The sequence below is a fragment of the Siniperca chuatsi genome, linkage group LG17 (genome assembly GCF_020085105.1).
Source record: "Siniperca chuatsi isolate FFG_IHB_CAS linkage group LG17, ASM2008510v1, whole genome shotgun sequence".
NCBI lineage: Eukaryota > Metazoa > Chordata > Actinopteri > Centrarchiformes > Sinipercidae > Siniperca > Siniperca chuatsi.
Window position 1 is genome coordinate 14454529 of NC_058058.1, and position 22728 is coordinate 14477256.

The 22728-nt window shown below is 40.5% G+C and overlaps 5 protein-coding genes and 1 long non-coding RNA gene across 7 annotated transcripts; 4 read left to right on the top strand and 2 right to left on the bottom strand.

Moving 5' to 3' along the window:
- The first annotated feature begins 301 nt into the window (after window positions 1–301).
- On the top strand, window positions 302–5167 carry si:ch211-57n23.1. Its single transcript, XM_044170759.1, has 3 exons — window positions 302–826; window positions 1551–2109; window positions 4806–5167. Exons 2-3 carry the CDS (start codon window positions 1562–1564, stop codon window positions 4942–4944), a joined length of 687 nt encoding a protein of 228 aa, XP_044026694.1. The 5' UTR covers window positions 302–826; window positions 1551–1561; the 3' UTR covers window positions 4945–5167.
- A 198-nt stretch (window positions 5168–5365) lies between these two features.
- Window positions 5366–10603, bottom strand: chrac1 (chromatin accessibility complex subunit 1). Its single transcript, XM_044170761.1, has 5 exons — window positions 10459–10603; window positions 8521–8800; window positions 8213–8339; window positions 6375–6494; window positions 5366–6264 (listed from the first exon to the last, which is right to left on the bottom strand). The coding sequence occupies exons 2-4, from the start codon at window positions 8677–8679 to the stop codon at window positions 6415–6417; spliced, it is 366 nt and encodes a 121-aa protein (XP_044026696.1). The 5' UTR covers window positions 8680–8800; window positions 10459–10603; the 3' UTR covers window positions 5366–6264; window positions 6375–6414.
- gatad1 (GATA zinc finger domain containing 1) lies at window positions 9862–12402 on the top strand. The gene is made up of 5 exons (XM_044170758.1): window positions 9862–10355; window positions 11297–11419; window positions 11511–11570; window positions 11713–11896; window positions 11975–12402. The coding sequence occupies exons 1-5, from the start codon at window positions 10176–10178 to the stop codon at window positions 12163–12165; spliced, it is 738 nt and encodes a 245-aa protein (XP_044026693.1). The 5' UTR covers window positions 9862–10175; the 3' UTR covers window positions 12166–12402.
- Window positions 12403–13186: 784 nt separating this feature from the next.
- LOC122863906 (protein naked cuticle homolog 2-like) lies at window positions 13187–18636 on the top strand. 2 transcript variants are annotated; one of them, XM_044170769.1, is made up of 9 exons: window positions 13187–13378; window positions 13530–13556; window positions 13634–13713; window positions 16203–16257; window positions 16629–16723; window positions 16997–17092; window positions 17188–17323; window positions 17504–17644; window positions 17766–18636. In XM_044170769.1, the coding sequence occupies exons 1-9, from the start codon at window positions 13354–13356 to the stop codon at window positions 18218–18220; spliced, it is 1110 nt and encodes a 369-aa protein (XP_044026704.1). In that variant the 5' UTR covers window positions 13187–13353; the 3' UTR covers window positions 18221–18636. The 2 variants fall into 2 exon arrangements, with proteins under 2 accessions (XP_044026704.1, XP_044026703.1); XM_044170768.1 differs by having other exon boundaries at window positions 13195–13378; window positions 17501–17644.
- LOC122863909 lies at window positions 14264–21610 on the bottom strand. The gene is made up of 2 exons (XR_006375107.1): window positions 21472–21610; window positions 14264–14638 (listed from the first exon to the last, which is right to left on the bottom strand). It is a non-coding gene; the product is annotated as an uncharacterized LOC122863909 (long non-coding RNA).
- On the top strand, window positions 18898–22692 carry lrrc14b (leucine rich repeat containing 14B). The gene is made up of 3 exons (XM_044170762.1): window positions 18898–19799; window positions 20010–20638; window positions 21402–22692. Exons 1-3 carry the CDS (start codon window positions 19524–19526, stop codon window positions 22078–22080), a joined length of 1584 nt encoding a protein of 527 aa, XP_044026697.1. The 5' UTR covers window positions 18898–19523; the 3' UTR covers window positions 22081–22692.
- Window positions 22693–22728: the final 36 nt, after the last annotated feature.

Sequence of the window (22728 nt, forward strand, 5' to 3'; positions counted from 1 at the left end):
GTCCTGAGATTCACAGTAAATATATTAATATTGGTGGTGTGTGCCTCATGTTTATTCCTTCCCTAGAATTACAACACCCTTGATGGTTTGTGCCAAAACATGTCTCCCATTCTTTGTTGCTTATGTCAGGGTGTGAGCCTCAGGCTATATAAATGCATTCCCTGGCCTTTCAAAAGCCTCACAAATAAACACAGATGGTGTGAATTAATCAGAAGTCCCTCCAAAGTTTGGGTACATTTTAAACCCTTTTGTTCTTAAAACAGCAGGATACCAAGATGTTTATGTGTATATCTGAACTGGCAACAAACGTTTTCAGTGCACAGGTATGACTGTATTATGTTTAGCACATTTTGAGTTTAAAATTCAAGCCTGGCTGGTCCTGTTTAGGACATTGTAAAATGGCTCATAAATTCCAGGAGCATCACACCTCCTACTCCATTCACAGACTCACTGCCTTGTAGTCTTTAGAGGAACAAAAAGCTGCAAATTAACCCTTTAACCAAAAAAGACACATTGTTAAATAGGCATATGTTATAGAAAAGCCCTGACACTTTCCAGCATGCCTGTTTGGTGTTTGCATTTGTAATTCAGGAGACATCCCCAGCCAGACTGCAAGTGTATTTTACGTTACTTGGGGTAAGTTTCCCTTGCACAGACTGACGGAAAATCCTCGCTCCTGACTTTGCTCTTACCGGGCCAGTAAATAGTGATTCAGCTCGCATGTAAGAGGCTGCAGTCAGCGACTCATTTTTTCCGACGACTTCAGGCACCGGAGGAGCGTCGCAACACTCACAAGACTGCTTCTTCGCTGGGGTTTCTTTGCAAGGTAAAGAAACATTACATACACAGGCACAAGTGAAATTGTTCTATGGTAATGAGAAAAAAGATGTTTGTATGAGTAAAAGTTGTTGCAGTGATCAGGAGTTGCGGATTAGCTGTGATGCTCCGTTAGTTTTTAAGACTTTCCACTGCTAGCAAACCATGAAGCTACCAAACTGAGAGTAAAACTTCCGGCAATAATGACATACATTTGTGCGCAGATAAAAAAAATGATAATATTCTTGATGGAGAAATATGTGGCAGTATATTTTCCCATAATACACTGTAATTAACCATGTTTTTTTATTAATGTAACATTTTTTTATTAACGTAACATAATTTATACTTTTATTTTGAAAGTAAAATCACATTTTGCCAATAAAAGTTCTCACTGTTATTCTTAACCTTACTGGCCCATCAAAATCTCCATTCCACCTTGATATACACAATACAGTCTGGCATATGTTTTGATGATTTTATTATTATTAAAAGGTCTCATGTTTGCTTCCAAAATAAGCTGAAAATGCAGTAGGAGAGGGGAGACCTATTGTGTGAATAAAACAATCGCTTTGTTACAGGAAAAGACCACAGTGGAAAAAAACGTTTAGCGGATAAGGTCTGTCATGATGCCAACGAATGGCCTTTCCAACCATTACAGCTGTGTGTGTGTGTGTGTTCCACTATGAATACTGCTCCACAAGTCTAACCAAGCCCGATACTTCATGTTTCAGCCGGTTTGGAGATGCTCCTGGGAGCAGTGAGCAGGGCCGTGCTCTGCCTGTCCTGCTCCCTCCTGTTGGGGGTCTGCTTCCCAGCAGAGGGTGCAGGGGCAGCAGGGCCTCTTCCTACTTTTCCCCCTGAACAAGAGTCTGGGGAACCAGACCTTGAGGACTGGGAGTGGGGCTCTGGATCATCTCTTCTGCACCTGCTCCACAGCTTCCCTGCTGACAGCCCCTTCGTAACAGAGACCCCAGGAAAACCAGTCAACTGCACCCAGCGCTTCTGGTTACCACCGTCCTCTCCAATCTGCTGGGAAAACATAGCCGGACCCGAGGAGTTCGCCAGGTCCCGTCTGCTTGTTCTCCAGAACAGGGCTGCCCTGCAAGCTGTGTCCACCTCCAGCGGGATGGAGGAGGGAGGGAGCTCCTACGAGCACCAAGCCAGAGAGGAAGTCCAGGGGATCCACGCAGACCACCAAAGTGTGGTGGAAACTATGCAGACCATGGAGAAGGTGTTTGTCTCTCTGGAGGAGAAGAGGAAAGAGGGGAAGGAGCAGGGAATCCTCACGAGGTGAGAAATAGAAGTCCATGGACCATTTGACGGATTAAATAACCTAAGGGATTGTATGAAAATTATTGGGATGGGGAAGGAATCTTATATATTATTTTTTTAAAAAGCAAGACCCTCCCCAGTGTTACTAACATTTTCCTTGACTATCTAAAATAATAGATTTTTGACAAACCTAACAAAATGGTGAAATTACAGCCACTCTATTTGTGAATAAAGAGCTGCATTACAGCCACATAATGAGTGAAATGAGCACAGGTGGCATTCTGTGGCTGCTGATGGACTGCAATATTTTTCCTCAACCCAGGATTATACTTAATAAATATATATATACCTATCTAATTATTTTCATACAATCCCTAAACAGTGGGGTCCCCAATTTTGTCTTAAATGTTTTTCAGTTGAAAAGCCATACTTTTGTAATCAAATGTTACGAGGTCCACAAACAGTAGCCGATACATTTTTAACTGTGGTGTAGTGACTGAAGACTTAGGGATAATATGAAAATGTATCCTTAGTATACATATTCATATGAATATGTATTCTTAGTTAATTATGTTGGAGCAGTACATACAGTGGTGTAAAAACATGTTTGCCCCCTTCCTGATTTCTTTTTTTTTTTGCATGTTTGTCACACTTAAATGTTTCAGATCATCAAACAAATTTAAATATTAGTCAAAGATAACACAAGTAAACACAAAATGCAGTTTTTAAATGAAGGTTGTTATTATTAAGGGGAAACAAAATCCAAACCTACATGGCTCTGTGTGAAAAAGTGATTTCCCCACCTGTTAAAACATAACTTAGCTGTGGTTTATCACACCTGAGTTCAATTTCTCTAGCCACACCCAGGCCTGATTACTGTTCTGACACCTGTTCTCAATCAAGAAATCACTTAAATAGGACCTGCCTGACAAAGTGAAGTAGACCAAAAGATCTTCAAAAGCTAGACAACATGCCCGAGATCCAAATAAATTCAGGAACAAATGAGAAAGAAAGTAATTGAGATCTATCAGTCTGGAAAAGGTTATAAAGCCATTTCTAAAGCTTTGGGACTCCAGCGAACCACAGTGAGAGCCATTATCCACAAATGGCGAAAACATGGAACAGTGGCAAACCTTCCCAGTGGAGTGGCTGGCCGACCAAAATTACCCCAAGAGCACAGCGACGACTCATCCAAGAGGTCACAAAAGTCCCCACAACATCATCCATAGAACTGCAGGCCTCACTTGCCTCAGTTAAGGTCAGTGTTCATGACTCCACCATAAGAAAGAGACTGGGCAAAAATGGCCTGCATGGAAGAGTTCCAAGACGAAAACCGCTGCTGAGCAAAAAGAACATTAAGGCTCGTCTCATTTTTGCAAGAAAACATCTTGATGATCCCCACGACTTTTGGGAAAATACTCTGTAGACTGAAGAGACAAAAGTTGAACTTTTTGGAAGGTGTGTGTCCCATTACATCTGGTGTAAAAGTAACACTGCATTTCAGAAAAAGAACATCATACCAACAGTAAAATATGGTGGTGGTAGTGTGATGGTCTGGGGCTGTTTTGCTGCTTCAGGACCCGGAAGACTTGCTGTGATAACTGGAACCATGAATTCTGCTGTCTACCAAAAACTCCTTAAGGAGAATGTCCAGCCATCTGTTCGTGACCTCAAGCTGAAGCGAACATGGGTTCTGCAGCAGGACAATGATCCAAAACACACCAGCAAGTCCACCTCTGAATGGCTGAAGAAGAACAAAATAAAGACTTTGGAGTGGCCTAGTCAAAGTCCTGACCTGAATCCTATTGAGATGCTGTGGCATGACCTTAAAAAGGCAGTTCATGCTCAAACCCTCCAATGTGGCTGGATTACAACAATTCTGCAAAGATGAGTGGGCCAAAATTCCTCCACAGCGCTGTAAAAGACTCATTGCAAGTTATCACAAACGCTTGATTGCAGTTGTTGCTGCTAAGGGTGGCCCAACCAGTTATTAGGTTTAGGTGGCAATCACTTTTTCACACAGGGCCATCTAGGTTTGGATTTTGTTTTCCCTTAATAATAACAACCTTCATTTAAAAAATGCATTTTGTGTTTACTTGTGTTATCTTTGACTAATTAAATTTGTTTGATGATCTGAAACACTTAAGTGTGACAAACATGCAAAAAAAAAAAGAAATCAGGAAGGGGGCAAACACTTTTTCACACCACTGTATATCACTGGTCTGGCTTTCTATTTGTTGCATTTATATGTATATAAATACATTAGAACGCTACTTTTCATAGATCAGTCACTAGCTACAAGCCTGACTGTAAAGAGACAAATTAATTAAGTTTCTGGTAAATACTGATCAAAGGCAAGCTGTGGGATTATTCCTAAATCATTGTTAGTGAGGGAGTCAGGAACCCTGGATCAGTGTTGCTTGTTTGGCTCAAACACAACACTGCTTGAATGCCAAAGCAGACAGAGTGGAAACACCATCCAGACAAGCAGCTGAGTCATTTTAACTGTTTTCCAACAGTCATCTGTCGGGACATCTGGCTGAGACAAGGCTCTGGCACTAAAACGCTTGCAGAGAATTAATGCAACTTAATGCTTTCTCTCTGCTAGATGTGAGAGAACAAACTCATGACTCTTGGACAGTCATGACTTTTGGGAAGTGTGTAAATGTGTAAAAAGTCTCAGACGTTTACATGCGGTTTGTCATCCCTTTCAGCATGAAGGAGCATCTTGCTAACACAAGGGACGCCATAGATGGAAGAGAGCATATGGCAAACGTCCTGGAGAACCATTTTTCTACTTTAGAGAACACTCTGCTTAACATGCAGCTTCGACTTAACAAACTCTTCCAGTGACGATGACACAGACCTGTTGCCTCTTTTTCTTCCCTTATTTGAGCTGTATTTAAATATCCATGTATTGTACAACCATGTAGCAACTGCATGCTCAGGATTATGTTAGTCTGTAGTATGAGGACGAAACACACTTACTATGCACCTTCTGTCATCAAAACACATACCAAAGTAACATGTGTAACCTGGAGTCAGCAGAGATAAATAAACCTACATTTGATGAACATGTAGTTGTTAAATCTCGTTTTATATTTCCAGTTTGCAAACGTGTTCCACATGGAGATTTCATGGTCACACTAACAGCCTCTAGTAAAAAAAACACAACACACTTGTGAAGCTTCATCATTCAACATTCATGAACTGCTTTTTCATACGTCTATCTCTCAAAGAGTGTGGTGTAAAATTGCATGTGGTGCAACATGAATATCAGACAGCATGAATCTTTATTTTAATATCAAATCTAAACAATTAATTTGTATGTTTATGAGGAAGATGCTTTGTAAGGTGGTCAGCTGTTATATACACTTTAAATAGTCACATCTATTAGGCTGAGGGTGAGTTTTCATTTGAAAAGACACAGCATGTTCAGGTTCTTTGTAGTTAAGCTGGAAAAAAAGGAGGTGTTTGTACTTTTGATTAGTTCAAACAACTTTCAAGTATTTATGATACTCACAACTTAAACACGACTATATCTTTTTTTTAAACAATCATATATAACTTAGAATCAGTAACATCAGTATATTTCACTTTGAAAATCAATGTTTGACAGCATCTCGAAAATAAAGTGTTCACCCGATCATATTTTAAAGGCAATAATAACTCAGGAGCTGAGACATCTGTGCTCCAGCTGTGTGGAATGGATTCCCATTATGTCTTGGTCTGTTACATGGAGTGAGCTCAGATAGGCCTGCAAGTTGTTAGGGAAGAACAATTCACCCCTCCTGATTGTTGTGCATGCAAAACAAGCCTGAAACTTATAACACTGCTACCAGAAAACCTTCAGGAATTCGGGCCAAATGCTTAATTGTTCTGAAATCCTAAAATGTTCAAAATTACTATTCAAGTGCATCATTTATTAGCAACAACAGTACTTTAGCCTACACAAAAATATTGTCTTTGTAGAGGTGATCAATTCTGCAGAGAACTTGAGGGGTGATCGCACTATGATTCATCTAAGGTTGCTTTGTTTACGCCAGTGTTACAAATTTAGCTTTCTGGTATCAAGTATTTATCTCAGACATATGGTACAACTTCTATGTTCCTCTATGACTCTGCATGTTGTTGTGATCTCTGAATCTTCATTTGATTTCACATTTTCCCTACGTGGCTTTACTTTCAGTTCCATGTCCACTAACTTCTTCCATGAACCCTACAACTGAACTGGTGTCTCTTCTGCCAGTCATTTTGCTCTCAGTGAATGTCGTGTACATTTCATAACATCTATCCAGAAGTGAAATTCAGCCAGTGTCCTTTTTAAAAGTCAGCTTCCTCTTCTCGCATTTGTTCCAAAGACTTGAGGTATTCTCGAGCCAAGATCTTCTTAGGTAGGATATCTGTAAGTTAAAAATAGAATATTACACTGTGTCAAACTCGTTCTTACAGTCACTCATTATCCTCTCACTGTAGCTGTACAACGCCATCCCTGAGTGTCACAACTTTATCAAGCCATGAGGTGCTGTGAAACTGTGTTTACAGCTTCTGAATGGGTAATGAATGGTTCTGGAAATCGATCTTCGAACCTAATTCTGTGCCTGGTAGGAAGTGATACTAAATTTGTGTCTCAGGAACCCTCAGGTGGCAACAATGATTAAAATCATGACTGGTGAATAAAAAATGCAATCACACAGTAAACAGGAGCTTTCCACAGCAGACCACACAGACATCTGCTGAAAACTAATACAGAGTGCAGCAACTTGCACTTCCGATTATTACAAACAAAAACAAAGAGGTGCACATTTGTGCTGAAGAAAGTATTTATCAAGAGCCAGAATAAGCTGCCCACTTGTTGAAAAATACACTTGTTGATTATTGTATAAACTACTTGATATTTTACTTTAATATGCACCAATTTGTTTCCTCCGAAATATTAGTTTCTAATACATGTAATAATTTTTAATAGAGTCTAATGCGGCAAAAAACAAAAAATGCTGTTTACATTCAGTAATGATTAGAAAGAGGAAAAATTAACAGCACATAAACATTGACAGGTTTATTACAATGTTAAATTTAAAGATTTCAAGTTCATAGTTACAATAAAGAACTGGTTGGACTTAAGAAATAACCTTTTGGAGCTGGGAGATAAATAAGTATAGGGCTCCTCTATCATGGTAGAAGTAATTTTATATTGCAATATCCATATATAATGTGATATAGTAAATTTCCTGGACAAAACAATTAAAAAACTGTTTATGGATAAAATAACCAGACAAGAAAGTCTGATCTGGCTAACAAATTAAAATACCTGATAAATTAAGGCTCCTGTCACTTATGCAAAAATCATATCAAAATAAAATAATGCCATAAAGAAGTCCTTTTATTTGACCACACAGTGGCATTATAAACCAAAACATATTAAACAGATTTAAACTCAGTTGGTACACCTGGCTAAAACTAATGCAGTCTATTACAACAGGCCTGCAATAAATCCAACCTTCATGAAGGTTAAAATTTTCTATTTTAGAGAGGTGCTGATTCAACTCTATGGCCATTTTGGAGGCTGTAGTTTGTGGAGCTGTTGAATTGTATTGCATTATACTTTAAATATTTGGTCAGGCCCATTTATATCAATAAGGGTATACAAAATAATAGCACAAATTACTGCATCCAAAAGACTATAAAGTTAAATCAACACCTTCCTGAAACAGTTTCACCAAAAACTGAACATTATAACCTTTGTGAAGATTATATTTATTGCAGGGCTTTTGTATTAGACTGCATTCATTTTAGGCCAGGTGTACCTAATAAACTGTTAACTGAGTGTATACTAATTGTGTTGTCATGCTATCTGTTGATTCTGTGTGTCTCTCTTGTCTCTATATAGCGCAAGCTCTGATTGTATCAGAAAATTAACCTTTCTGGCTAACTCTGGCACATTTTCAGAAATGTTATTAATATGCACTGTCAAATAAAATTGACTAAAACTAGAACCATAATTAAATTTCTGAAAGGTTCCAGGTTACTCTAATGTTTCAGTGGCAAAGGGCCGGTAGTGACCAGCATTACATGCTGCAGACTGCCCCTGTAGGTTTATCAGGCTGTGGCAGGGTCTCACCTGTGAGAAAGTGGAAAGTTTCCGTCTCCTCTGCGGTGTGAGCCAGGTCGCTGTACGACAGGCTGTTGCTTTCTTTCCCGGAGCCGTTGTTGAATGAGGACAGAGCCAGGTGTTGGACAAACAGCTCCTTCAACAACACAAGACAAGTCAGCAAAGGACAAACTCACAAAAGGTGGGAAGACAAGCTCAAATGGAAACTGGAGCAGCTCCGAGAAGCTAAGAGCGAGCTAATCCCTGTTAGCAGCAGCAGATGAATGGGCTGATAACTTAACAGTGAACCGATGATTTAGCATGAAACTGCAACTTACTGTCGCCTTGGTGGTGAGAAAAAGAGCGTCCTGGTTGATGCTGGAGACATCAGGGGAGCTCTTCATTATCAACCTCACTCTGGAGATTGGGAGGGAGATGTTTTTTTTGTCAACTGACGTTTGGTCGTCTTTGTCGGGATTATTTTGAGACATCTTCATGAGGACACGGCGCCAGACCGACAGGCGGAACTTGAAGTATTGTTTTGAATGGTGACGCTTTTCTTCTTCGTGTTCAAATTAACAGTAGTTGGCGGCCGTTGCACTGGATTACCGCCACCTGCTGGAGTGGAGGCACTTCAGGTGAAAACGACTTCAAAATGTGTCATCAAAATATTGATATTTTTGTATAACAAGATAATATATATATATATATATATATATATATATATATAATGAAAAGATGTTTATTTTTTATTCTCTTTTTGTTCCCCTGTTCCCCCAGCATATTGGATTGTATTTCGTTATACTGTTTTTGCTAAATTTATATCGTGTTCGGCGCAGTCTCCTCCAGTCCAGTGACTTGACTAAGGCTTTTATCTACATCGCAAACCACAGAAGAAGAGCCAATGTCAATAGCGGCAAAGAAGAAGAAACAGTGGTGTTAAACCGATTAAAGTGGTGGTATGTTCAGATTCTGCTGCTGCAATACAAAGTATACAGTCAGGAGAAACAGTCCGAGAGGATCTTTAAATTGAGGTTTATATGAGCCTACTGAATCTGCAGCAACTAGGAATAGATGTTAATTTCTGCTGGATACCAGCACACGCTGACATTTTAGAAAAGTGTTTTGGGAGATCAGCAGCAAAGTCACTAACTCATCAGGGAATAATGACATCATGGCAGGAAACATGGAATAACGACAGTAAGGGTAGAGAATACTATAAAATCCAAAGATCTGTCAGAGACAGAAATAATCAAGGTAAATGCAGGAAAGAGGATGTTATCTTTTCTAGGCCAAGACTAGGACTCCTTGTATACCATAAAAAAGTCAGTGTCAGATAAATGTGAGACTTGTAGCTGTAAGGAATCTGTTGAACACGTGCTGATGGGATGTAGGAGGTTCAGTGTAGAAAGAGAAAGACTGAAGGGCAGAGAGTGGAGCATCAACGGTCTGTTAGAGACAGGGGAGAAACAGTTACAGGATCAAAGGGCTTTATTCAAATATTTAAACGAAACAGGTATAATATCTAGAATATAAAATCTCTGTGTTTTTTCCCCACTCCCGTTTGATAGTTTTGGTTAAAGTCATGATGTTACATGATGTTACACACTCCGATACAGTAGGTGGCGGCATGCACCTTTAACGTTGGTTTGTAGTCCGCCAGTAAATCGAAGAAGAAGAAGAAGAAGAAGAAGAAGAAGAAGAAGAAGAACCAACTGGCGTTAGCAATGGCGGTGATGTGGCTGCAAAAATAAACAATCCAGGTTTCAATTTGATGCTGTAGCGATTATCGTCATTAGTCTAATGTCATAGCTAGTCTGTCACAGAAAGGGAATATCTTTCTTTCAGTTTGTGTCATTTGTAGGAGTCACATCAGTGTGTTATTGGGGATACACAGTTAGCAGGAGCTGAACCAGCAGCCATCATCTCATTGTTGAGCACTGTGTTAACGTTAAATTCTTCGTACCCTGGCGTCGGTTTCCGACCACTAACAATGCCGCTGGGTTTGAAACCATGCTGTGCTGTCTGCAAGACGAACTCTTCGTCGATGTGGAAGAAAGGAAACCAGGGAGAGATCCTCTGCAACAACTGCACAGGCAAGAGCAGCAGCGGCGGAGCATCAGGACCCTCCATGTCCTCCAACACTCAGCCCAGCAATGGCGGGGGAAAGCAGGTTGGTTGCTGTGTGTAAATGTGCCTTTTACATTGAATGTATCTCTTGGGAACTGTGTGGTTATTTTACAGGGAACCCCCACTATAAAGTAGAGTTCACATACCTGTTTGTGGGCTCTACAGCCCAGTTTTGTACATTTGAAGAAGACGGTGTAGTCCCTCATTCGTCCAGGAGTGTTCTATCGTAGAAAAGGTTTCAGTCGTAGTCATCTGGACACTGTTTTCAGAATCAAGACGTTTCGGCTCCCATCCGGAAGTCATTCTCAATGGAGAATGACTTCCGGATGGGAGCCGAAACGTCTTGATTCTGAAAATCAGTGTCCAGATGACTACGACTGAAACCTTTCTACGATACATTTGAAGAAGTTCCTTAAGCTGAACAGCTGCCTAACTGACTGTCATGTAAATTAGTGATTATAATAACTGCCAGAGCTGCCCCTGGTGACTTTACTGGGATATGAGGATGTTTTTTTAAATCCCAGTGCTGTGATTAGCATCTTGTGTCTGTAGATATTTCAATCATTGAAGATCAGGGTAGATTCTGAGGCTATAACAAGTAGTCAATTAATCAATCAACAGAAAATCAGCTATCTTGATAATCGTTTAAACTTTAAAAGTAATTAATGAAGAAAAAATGTTAAACATTAGCTCGTTCCAGCTTTACGAATGTGAAAATTTGCTGCCTTTTTCTGTTTTGTGTCACTGTGAATTGGATGTCTTTGGGTTTTTTTGTTTTGTTTTGTTTTTTTTGGTGGAAACAAGCACTTGGAAGGACGTCACCTCGGGCTCTAGGACATTATGATGGGCATTTTATCAGCTACCCGATAGTCATTAGTTGCAGCCCAATAAAATTTTGTTATAGTTAAACAATAAATGGAGGCAGCTGGGAAAGTTGTGCTGAACTGCAGCTAAGAACCTGGTATGTGTTGCTTTTGCCTTCAGTCCAAGCAGGAGATCCACAGGAGGTCTGCACGGCTCAGAAGCACCAAGTACAAAGCACCTGCCTCTGAGAAGAAGGTGTCAACAAAAGGAAAGGGGAGAAGACACATATTCAAACTCAAAAATGTAAGTTAAAGATGGATTTGATCAGCAAATTTAGTTATTTCTCTTCACTATGAATTTATGTTTGGCCCCTGTGTGTGATCCCTTTCCTTAGCCAATCAAAGCACCAGAATCTGTTGCAACAATCATCACGTCAGAATCCGTATTTTATAAGGTATGCTGTTTATTCTTACCAAGCAAAAATAATCTCATGTAATCTCATCTAATTGCAGCTTTAATTATAGCACTGTTGCACCAAATCTTCATACTGTGATACAGACCGTTGCCATCCTCTGTGTTTATATTTGTACCCGCAGGGTGTATACTACCAGACAGGAGATGTGATCAAGGTAACAGATGAGGAGGACGGGAAGCCGTACTACGCTCAGATTCGAGGCTTTGTGCAGGACCAGTACTGTGAAAAGAGTGCTGCACTGACCTGGTTGATCCCCACCAAGGCCAGCCCAAAGGACCAGTTTGATCCTGGAACATACATTGTTGGTGAGAAATGAGAAATTAACATTTTGCTATTTTTACGCCATTTATGTGACAAGCTAAGAACTGTCTGTTTTGTATTAGGTCCAGAGGAGGATCTTCCCAGAAAGATGGAGTACCTGGAGTTTGTGTGCCACGCCCCCTCTGAATATTTCAAGTCACGAAGCTCTCCGTTCCCCACCATCCCCATCCGACCAGAGAAAGGCTACATCTGGACCCACATAGGACCCACACCAGCCCTCACTGTCAAAGAGTCTGTCAGTGGCAGCAGTTAACAGAACTGTGACTTGGACTTAGTCTGTTGCTTTTAAACAGACGTATGTACATTTATGTAATATAATGAGAACAAAAATGGTTGTTAACCACAGCCATTACTTCAGATTGAAGACGGGTTGTAATTTGATACAAAGAAAACCATGTGTAACTACATTTAAAACAAGTTGTTTACACAACTGCAACATTGGAATATTACTTTTGTATTTAGTAATAAACAAAAAAGCTCTTTTCTACCATCCCTTTTGTCTGTGATTGTTTAAAAAATATATTTATTTATTTATTGAGTTGATGACTTTTTTTATAGAGTTATCCCCTTTTATTTCATATATTTTCCCTTTTGTGAATCAAGCTGTAAATAGCTTAATTATGGCAAAAATAAGAAAATGTTGGGATAATGATAAAAACGGTGAATAATAAAAGTGTCAAGTTCCAATGCTGCAGAACGCAGCAGATCTGATGAGTGTGTTGTTTCAGCATCCTCTTGATGACGTTTATCTAATTTACAGCTGAGGTGTGTGATGATGCTTTACAGTGTTGTCTCTTGTGCCAGTGCAGCTGTGTCAGACTGCAATGAAGGGAAACATTAAACTGGTGGTCAAGACATCCTCTGAATACAGCATTAAGATCATACAGATGATAATTAAGATTTCATTGTCATGCACACCCCTCCAGTACTGACACACAATTTCATTATTCATAGAAGCCAGAATAGTGTGCCATCAGTCTTCAGCATGGATACATGTTGCAGGGTTGCCTGGTTGACTTTTCCGTTGATCATCAGGTTGTGTCTCCATCCCAATACGGGTCAAGCCCGTGTGTAAATGCTCAAAGATAAATAGATTATTAATATATTACATATTCTTATTATATTATTTTAACATAACAAAAACTCTACATATGTCTCACAACAAGAAGCTTTTTGTCATTGTTAACGTTGTGCTGTTGGATTAAGCAGCACCGAGAAACAGCCGAAGAAGGAAGTGCGTAGCAGTGAAGCCTCTCACTCTGCCTCTATACTCTTTGATAACCATCTCAGTCTAACTTTCAAGCTTCGCCTCGTCTGTGTGCGAATTTGTGCGATAGTCTCCCGGTGCTCTTGTTGGGAAATGAGTGTTTCACAAATGTGTTTTTTCCCCTCATGGATTGGACATCATGAACACTTCTTGATCACATGAACAGGCAGGAGTATGGGCAAATTCCAGTCCAAACTCGGTGAGATATTTTATTACATTGCAAATTATATATATATATATATATATATATATATATATATATATATATATATATATATATATATATAAAAAAAAGATGGAATCGCTTCTGACTTTTATTATCTTCTCTTTTTTTCTCGTTATTTGGGCAGCTTCGAAACGTAGACAGAGTCCTGAAGGTAAGACAGTCAACACAGACACTGTACAAACAACATAGCTGCTTCGTACATGTGCTCACATACTTATTCTTGTGCAGGTGGTAGTTTGGCTTCCAGTGTGCTGACCTGTCAGAGGGAGCTGGAGCGCATCCACATCCACAAAACCAAACTGACAGAGGTATAAAATTAGTTTTTATCATTTATTTTGCTCATATATTTTAGTAATAGCCTATATTTAATTGGACCAACACATACAGACGCAGGTAAAACTAAACTCTGAGGGCACCCACTTCGGGTATTACACAAAAAAGATCCCATGATGCTTATTTTGGTTTTCTTTCAGCGCTGTAATGGTCTGGTATTGATAGATTATCAGATAGACTTGAAACTGGCCACATGATAATCATAGCCAAAAGTTAGAGACTTTATTGATAATATAGTTAACGATTTAGTTAATTTAGACTGCAGCTCTAGAGATGTACTGAACATCATAGAGGGTTTTGGGGCGATTTTTTTCTTATACGAATCACGAGTCTAAGGATAGAGGGTCTCATATAATACTTGTTGTATTAATAAAGTAACTGGGCTGGACTTTAAATGGACAATATCTAACAACACATAAGTATTTGAGGGCAGATTTCTCCACTAGAACATCCCTTTAAATGCATGAGAGTTGTACATTAAGTCTGTTCCCATACTGAAGAAAAAAAGCAATAAAAACACAGGCATTAGCAGCCTCCCCACACTGGTTTATTGCAGTGCCAACAGTTTCACCTCAGTTAAGCCAGTTTTGGGATAAACAGTATTTGCTCACATCACATCCAGGAGACATAAAAGGTGTTTGGAGGCGGTCGTATATTTATTCTTCCGCCCCTTCCTCCTCCATCTCTCTATAAAGAGATGTCTAGGTCTGTGAAGTGCAACACAGCCACCCCGTCCGAACAGCAAGGTCTTTATACCCGACTGCACTGAAAAAAAGTCTCCACATCTGGTACTGCTTTCCTTCTCCAGACAGACAGACTGTTGGGGGGGGTTGATTGCGTAAATGGCATCACATGTAGACTGTTGGCATTAATGAAGCAGTCACGTTTGGGGCTCGGAAACTGTTGAAGAGAAGAGAAATTGTCCTCATCATTGCGTTTTACTCATGGAAAACAGTCACATACTCTCCTGTTAACTGTAAACACACTGATTTCATCTGTGTAACCAGATTTTGTGGTGAAAGTAAATCACAGATGTTTTATGTGCTTCCAAAGATCACAGGGTTGCTTGTAGGAGCAGTAAATTCACTTTTCCACCCATCTTTAAAAGTGAAACAACCAATATGCCATTTTTGCCTTTGAGAGTTATGTTTTGAGGTTTATAAAGTGTTAGTAGTTGAGGATATATTCGCTGTATGGAAGTTCTGGAAAGATCTACAGTTTGGAAAAAGATGTCGACTCTGCCAAGTTGTTTAAAGGGTCGTGGTGGAGTTTCTGTGCTTGTTAATGGCAGAGAGCTTCCTGCGATTAGATTTTCCAGCCTAATAAAGTTTAACACTCCATGACACCACCGCTGTAAGACATCTTATATTGTTTTCTGTCAGCTTTTGGTCTTACATGACTGCTCTTATTGCGTCTTTGGTATAAAGTCTTGCCCATAACTTAATATTTAATATGTTCCACAGAGAGTTTCACACCTTACAAATGATTGCTGATTTCTATAAAAGCAATCTTAAAACAACACACAGATAACTAAACAGTGATAGTTGTGACACAAAAAACGTGGTCCTGAAGACACACAGACCCATTAACCAAATATCTACATACTTACCTGTCAAATACCAGTGAGGCGTTGACAGCATCACTTTCTGAAGAAACACAGACCCGTTTGCTTTGCTATCATCTCTGGATTGAGCGTGTGTGTGTGTGATTGCAAGGGAGGTTGACTTACAGTGTATGTTTTCATAAACACTATGTAAATGTTGTAACATCCAAGAGCAAACATCATGAACAGGGTTTTAATCTCTTCATGCGCCAGCCTCATATTGTCTGACATAACTAACGACTAGGAGTGGTTACTTTGACTTCCAAGCTCAAAGAAAACAATTCCACTTTGTAATTTTGTTTGCACAGGGAATCCACCCTTCAGTCCAGTTCACAACATTTGTACCAATGCATTTCTGTCTTGAGTGTGCTAAGTGAATAGTGTGAATCTTAAGGTTTTATAGTTTTATGGTGGTCTGAGGTTTTATAGATAACTAAGGCCTTTGAAAATTGACTGCATCTGATTGCTGATTGGTTGTTATCTAGCCAGCTAGGAAATGTCCAAGCCTTTATGTCATTTCTCCTTCTCTCGCCCCTTCGCTGCCTCACTGTCCAATTTACACTCTTTCTGTGGGTTTTAATTTTTGTAGAAAAATGAAGAAAGATTCACATCACTGCTTCATCTGATCCAATGTGTTGGACATGACTTTGGTGACAGGAATGGAGGAAGAGTCAGTGACAGTTTTGTAGAAAGTCACAAAAGCCACAGATGTTGAAGGATTGTAGAGCATTGCTCACATCTGGAGATCAATCCCCACACTCATGGGACATGAAAAGCACTTAATTGCTTCCTCTCTTCTTCCCCACTCCCTCTCATACGTGTGTGCTCTCTGTTAATTTAACTCTGTCGCTTTCTCCACAGAACTTGTACGTAGAACTGAGGGAAAACAAGTCAGACCGTAACTGCAACCTCAAAGGTGAGTAGAGACTTACATATCATATGGACATTGCTCACTTTCTATGTATTAAAAAGGGCTTGATCATAATTGTGTAGATTTTGTGCATTAAAGTTTTGATACATAAGCTTTAATAGGCCACCCCCTTGCTTTCCCAGGGGAAAAGTGAAATGAAACACATCCGTTTTATATTTGTGTGGGAAAGTTTCGACCTTTAGATGTACAGCTTTCAGTTTTTAGTTTCCTCTCTGCTGCAAAACATTCATTGAAAACAGATCTTATAACAAGGACTAAATTCATTACAAAGTACAAAGTATTTTAGTACAATAATTATAGCTACAGTGAAACTACTGAATAGCGATATTCACAGTCCAGCTCTGTGTGTTGTTTAGTGGTTTTGCCACCAAAGAAGACACCTGATAAAGGTCATAACAGCGTCCACTTCCAGGTCAATAAACAGACAAAGAAGAGGAACAGCCATGCTGGTGTGAGTGTATCCTTCCATATCCTGGATAATTATAGTACTGATTATTGTGAGTTGTGTTTGTGTTTTTTAAGTTTTGTGGCACTCTTTGATAGGTCACGCATCTGACACTGATCAACAATGGATTTTTAAAAATTCCACATTTGGTTTGGTTCAACCCATACACCGCGTAAATTACTGTAAACTTTTATTCCTCCCAATAAACTACAGAATTGCAGTTAAATGTTTATTACAGCAGTAATACACTTGTTTTGCTGACAAAATGTGCACATACAGGTCACAGAGTGTAACATGGGGCTTGATGAGGACACTCAGCAGGAGTGGGTCTTCACACTGTACAACTTCGACAACAGTGGCAAGGTCACCAAAGAGGTACATTTCTTTCACACATATTGTTTAAATGAAGTACTGTTTGATATAGCTTGCTTTGTACACAGTGTGTATATGTATGTGTGTGTATTCTGCAGGACATGTCCAGTCTGATACACTCTATGTATGAGGTTCTAGAGGCATCAGTCAAGCAGCCTTACGGTGGCACCACACCCCTGAAGATAAAGCTAGTTGTAACTCCGTCTGCGGACCCAGTAAAGACCTCACAAATAGGTAAAAAGCCATTTTTATTGTGGATCTAGGAACCATAGACATCATTTGTGGAGAAAACATGGGGGCAGACAGAGAGTCTCACTGTGCAAAAAAAACGTTTCTGAACAGTGGGATTTAACTTAACTCCAAACCACCATCGCTGCTGTGATAATAATGTCCCTCTCTCATTGAAAACAGCAGCAGAGAAGGAGCAGAGTGCGTCTCAGGAGGCAGGAACCCCAGTAACAAGACTTTATTGCGTGGATGAAAACATAGAGCGCAGAAACCACTACCTGGATCTAGCTGGCATTGAAAACTATACCTCCAAGTTTGACAATACAGGTATAGAAACTCATCTACTGCTGTTATTGTTTTTGCATATCAGTATCTAACACTTCATTTCATTAAACTGTTCCTCTGGAAATACATAAAATTAAAGTCGTTTTTCTTCCCTTTTCCCCAGAATCTCCGTCTCAGGAGCCCAGACAGGATGCTCACTCTGCTCCTCAGCATCATCCTGTGGTGATCAAAGAGAACTGCATCTCCCCTGAGCTTCCCAGAGGCCTCTCTATCCCTCATTCCCTGAAAAGCAAGGCCATGTCGGTGGGGAAAGACAGGAACGGAGGAGAGGGAAAGTCCTGCAGGTTACACGACCAACACCCTGCTTCATGGTGCCATCCTTCCCACTCTCAACCTGCAGCACAACGTACTCACAGCAAGAGGCTTCGCTCCAGGGTACAAGACGTTGCCTCACACCTTAGACCCACACCAGGGGGAGATAGGGAACTTTTTTCCAACCTTCAGACCTCCTGTGGGGCCCTGGCCTCTCCAGCCCAGAGACATGAGCACCATCACCACCATGAGCACCATCATCATCATCACCATCACTACCACAGAAGAGTTGGTGTACTCTGCTGAACTGATATATGGGGAGTCTGGGTGGTCAAATGCAACTCAGCAGGTCCTTCAATCACCTCATTTACATTATATTTAGTGTGTGGTGGAATCAGGCTATGACACTGTTATCTAATGCAAACAAACCCTAAAAGATTACCTACACTAGATCCAGGAAGGCCAGTTCAATGTTAACTGAATGGTTGTTTTTTCAGCCGTTTAGATTAACAAATTTCTTCTCAGGTAGATTTCCACTTAAGCTTTAAAATTATTTAAATGCACACTTTGTAAAGATACAGGCCTGGATTTTAACCTAAAACATGAACACTAACCACCATTGCATATTAACAACATGTGTCTTTTCTGTTTGAATATGCTAAAATTATGTAGAAAAGAATATACAGTATGTCTTTAATAAAAAGGTGTTTTGTTTATTCTTACATGGTCACCTATTTGCTTCCTGACCAAATATGTGTACAGTACCATGGAACAAATATTTAGTGACAGTGAATCATTTCTCAGTTGATTGTTCATATTACAATAACAATCACACAAAGTACATGCTTTGTCTTCTAGTCTCTTTTATGCACTTTTGCTCAACAACAGCAAGACATTCAAGAGAGACAAGATTCCCTTGAACGTAAAAACAACAGTTTGCGATATATTCTGCATTTCTGGCCACAATATGTTTGTAATTGTATTTTTTCAGTGGCACAATACAGACATTATGTCACAGTGTCTAAAACAACAGTAAACATCAGGTTGTTTTTAGACTCCACATCTGCACCAATGTTTACATCGGGAGAAATCTATCATGGAGCAGCAACAGCACTTTATCACAAACTACCTTCTCAAATGTATCAAACATTGCAAAGTGATGTTTCTGTAGCACAGATTTGATTGTTCCTGTATTGCTGTTCTACTTCTGCTCTCATAACTTTGTTTTCTTTGGTCCGTACAACTTGTGTGTGTAGTGTAGGCCTCACGGAGACGTGTTGTCAGTAGTGACAAGTGGCATTCAAATGTTGTTCCTACTTATCTCTCTGGCAAAAGTAGCAAATAGACACTGTACCCGACGAAGGACGTGAGACAGCTGTTTCTATTAATAACCTCTACCCTATTACCTATCACGAGACCTCGTGCCTTGCTTCTGCCTCACCACAGCAAGCTTCGTCACAACAACCAGACAGAAGAAATCAACAAAGCAGCAACCACAGATTAGCAAAACACTTGACACGTAGAGCTGTTTGACTTCAGCTCTCATCAACAACCAGGAAACTCGCAGACCTGTTAGTACAAGAAAACACCAGGGATAAAACCTGGAAACATGAAGTCACTGCGATTCCTTGCAGCCGAGGGCTTCGTCCAGAGCGGTCCGAGTGCTCTGGAGAACCTCAACTGTGTGTCTTTTAACCTCTACCCACTACTATTCAAGGCCTGCTACCTACATGAACAGGCTGACATGCTACGTGTTTTGGTCCAGTCATGGCCTCTTCCCGAGCTTAACCTACACAGGATCCTGGGAAAGACAGTCGACTGTCAGATGGACCTCACCTCCCGCACTTGCCGGCTTTGTCTGGAGGCGATCCTAACTGGCTTAAAGGTACTTAAATGGTCTTGAGTATAGTATGTCTTATCATATTCATGCCAAACTCATGTATTAGTTGCATTTTCCTGTGCCATATTTTTCAGTTCTTATGCTTGTGGCCTAACTGGCTTAAACACACCTGCTTTGACTTGTTATTGGCTTACAATGATCATAAATTGTTATAGCTTGACTAGATCACTTAAAAAGACCCCTTGTTTTCTGAAGGATTATGTGCTGTCTCCTCCAAGAACCTACACCAAGAGCCTGCATGTGGTGGACCTGACTGCCCTGAGGGATATCGAACACCAGGCCTGCCCCTGCCAGTCCACCCTGGGTCGATGGGCAAGAACCCAGCTCTTGACCCAAATGTGCTATGAGACAATGGTGGCCATGCAAGCCAGCGACGTGTCCCATTCTGCCTTTGACACATCTATTAATATCCGTCTGAACGGCTTTGTCACAGGCCGCAACTATGAGCTGGTGGCTCAGGCCCTCCTCCTCCTCCGCTACTGTCCACTGAAGCTTCGGTTTGTTAGTTTTCGGGCTGATTCCCTCGCTCTCAAGCAGCTGTTCTATGTCCTTCGCCTAGCAGAACCTGAGTCCATTTCAAAGCTGGAGGTAGTCCACAATGTTCCCCTGGAAGCCACACACTTGGAGGTGCTGCTGTCCAGGGTGGAATTCCCCAAATTACAATCTTTGGCCCTGCCAGCTGGGGCGTTGGATGTTAGGAGGTTGGGCTCTGATGATGACGACCTGCTGGCCACCATCGGCAATCTGCTGGGACAACTGAGCAGCCTGACTGAGCTCTCTATTAGTTTCTCCACTCTAACTGGACACCTACGCAGACTGCTCAAGTGAGTAAATGGACAGAGGGAGGGATGAAGAAAGACAACAAGGTGTCCTTGTTTTGTATGTATATCTATGTGAATGAGGTGATGGATGGCTCTGATCTCGGTCTTACGTGCACATTGCAGCATAAAGAGTTTTAATATAGCTCACAATAATCACCTTTAGAGACACAGCACATTCCAGCTTTACGGCTCTTGTTTAACAATAGGAGGTATTTTGCTGTTAAAATTGCTGACACGATGCCAGAGTGAGGACAGACAGCTGCACCTGGCCACGGCTGCAGGTCAGCCAGAAACCTGCTGGATAGACTTCACACTTCAAATGGAAATAGAACAGGAGCATAAAGCCCAAACAACAGAGCTGCCGATCATAGTCTGGCATACAATTTAGTTTTCATAAAATAAATATGCTAAAGGGGCAAAGTGTTGCAAAATAAAAACATACACATGGAAATTAGTTTTAATGTAAGTATTTGTCGCAATACTTACCAGACAAGAGTTAAATAGCAATATCATTTATAGAATTAGAGAGTATTTAACTTACTTCCAAAAGATGTACCTGTAATTTTTTAAGCATTTCTGGCATCAATCCTACACGACAAATCCTACCTGAGGACTAATACAAACCATAATATCTATCTGCCTGCTATTCACTACATAAACATTTATAACTGTGTTCAAAAATTTCTGAGGCCCAGTAATTTCTGGTACCATTGACCTTTCATCCCACACCAATTAATTTCCTTTTACCTCTCTTTCCTTTTCCCAGTCCTCTCAACACTCCACTGCAGTGCTTGGAGTTGGCCAACTGTTGCCTGAACCGTGTGGACATGACGTACCTTTCCAACAGCCTCCACAGTGAGTCCATGGTCCGTCTGGACATAAGTGGACATGACATCTTCGGCTCTTTCTCCACCGCTTTCCACAAACTGCTCGGCCGTTGCTCTGCCACACTGGCCTGTCTGGCCCTTGAAGAATGTAACATAGAGGACGAGCACATGGCCGCCTTCACCAATGCTCTGGCTTGCTGTCAGGTGCTGGAGGAGCTCAGAATCCTGGGAAACCCTCTGACCTCTGCAGCCCTACAGAGGTTATTCTCCATGCTAGCTGCAGGCTTTCCTAAGTTAAAGTACATAGAGGTACCAGTTCCCCGCGAGTGCTACTCTGAGAATGTAACTTATCCTCTTGATGATTCAGTCCTACTGCAGTACAACAGGGAGTTGTTTCAGGAGGTCAAGGGCCAGCTGATAGGGATCCTGGAAGGAGCTGGTAGAGGGAGTGTGGAGGTGTGCACCCCACTCATGGGGGCCTATGACCCAGACATTAATGAAACCAGCAACGAGCTGGGAGTATCAATATTACAATCTTTTAACAGCGTCGTTGGGAACTTCATAGGAACCATAAATGACTTGGACAATAGGAGATCACAGGCTCAGAAAGATAATTAACGGGGTTGCCTTTGGATGGATCAAATAAATGGACTGACAAAAAAAGGGTCATGAACTCAGACTGTTTACATGAATCTAGACATTTGTGTAAAGTAGACCTGAATCTTCACACCTTAACAGAAATGTTCATGCTTTGTTGACTATGAGTGACCCTTGCACACAGTTTCTTGCTTTTCAAGGCTGTGTTCTTCTGCTATAGCAAATTAGACTAGCTATATTTATTTTAATGTAGTGCTAGGACAGTTAGCTAGCAAAAAGTCATCACTGTTCTATGCATGACTTAAGGCCAACACTGTGAAAATAGTAAACTAGGTTTGTTTGACTATAGATTAACATCATATACAGGACTTCCAATCCTGAGGATATATTATCTCAACAGAGGATTATGTTCTTCCCAGTACTTCCAACAGTCTGTAAGCCAAAAAGATGTGCAGTGAAAATAGATACTTGAAGTTTGCCTGGGATATTTTCTTACCTGTATCTATTGTTCATGTTCTTATGCATTTGTAAAGGTAAATAGCACAAATTTGCAACACGGGACAGATCTGATTTAGCAAGTAATCAATGTAACTGTTTCATTTTGTCATATCAATAAATAAAAACTTAAAATAGCCTACTATCCATTACATAAAAAGGTGACACTTCCAC

Coding starts and splice junctions, on each gene's coding strand:
- si:ch211-57n23.1 (XM_044170759.1), top strand. CDS start 1,562: ATGCTCCTGGGAGCAGTGAGCAGGGCCGTGCTCTGCCTGTCCTGCTCC. Junction 2,110..4,805: donor GAGCAGGGAATCCTCACGAG/GTGAGAAATAGA, acceptor CATCCCTTTCAG/CATGAAGGAGCATCTTGCTA.
- chrac1 (XM_044170761.1), bottom strand. CDS start 8,679: ATGAAGATGTCTCAAAATAATCCCGACAAAGACGACCAAACGTCAGTT. Junction 8,340..8,520: donor TTCTCACCACCAAGGCGACA/GTAAGTTGCAGT, acceptor GTGTTGTTGAAG/GAGCTGTTTGTCCAACACCT. Junction 6,495..8,212: donor AACTTTCCACTTTCTCACAG/GTGAGACCCTGC, acceptor TTTAACTTACAG/ATATCCTACCTAAGAAGATC.
- gatad1 (XM_044170758.1), top strand. CDS start 10,176: ATGCCGCTGGGTTTGAAACCATGCTGTGCTGTCTGCAAGACGAACTCT. Junction 10,356..11,296: donor GCAATGGCGGGGGAAAGCAG/GTTGGTTGCTGT, acceptor TTTTGCCTTCAG/TCCAAGCAGGAGATCCACAG. Junction 11,420..11,510: donor ACATATTCAAACTCAAAAAT/GTAAGTTAAAGA, acceptor CCCTTTCCTTAG/CCAATCAAAGCACCAGAATC.
- LOC122863906 (XM_044170768.1), top strand. CDS start 13,354: ATGGGCAAATTCCAGTCCAAACTCG. Junction 13,379..13,529: donor CAAATTCCAGTCCAAACTCG/GTGAGATATTTT, acceptor TTATTTGGGCAG/CTTCGAAACGTAGACAGAGT. Junction 16,258..16,628: donor CCGTAACTGCAACCTCAAAG/GTGAGTAGAGAC, acceptor TGTGTTGTTTAG/TGGTTTTGCCACCAAAGAAG.
- lrrc14b (XM_044170762.1), top strand. CDS start 19,524: ATGAAGTCACTGCGATTCCTTGCAGCCGAGGGCTTCGTCCAGAGCGGT. Junction 19,800..20,009: donor CGATCCTAACTGGCTTAAAG/GTACTTAAATGG, acceptor TGTTTTCTGAAG/GATTATGTGCTGTCTCCTCC. Junction 20,639..21,401: donor CACCTACGCAGACTGCTCAA/GTGAGTAAATGG, acceptor TCCTTTTCCCAG/TCCTCTCAACACTCCACTGC.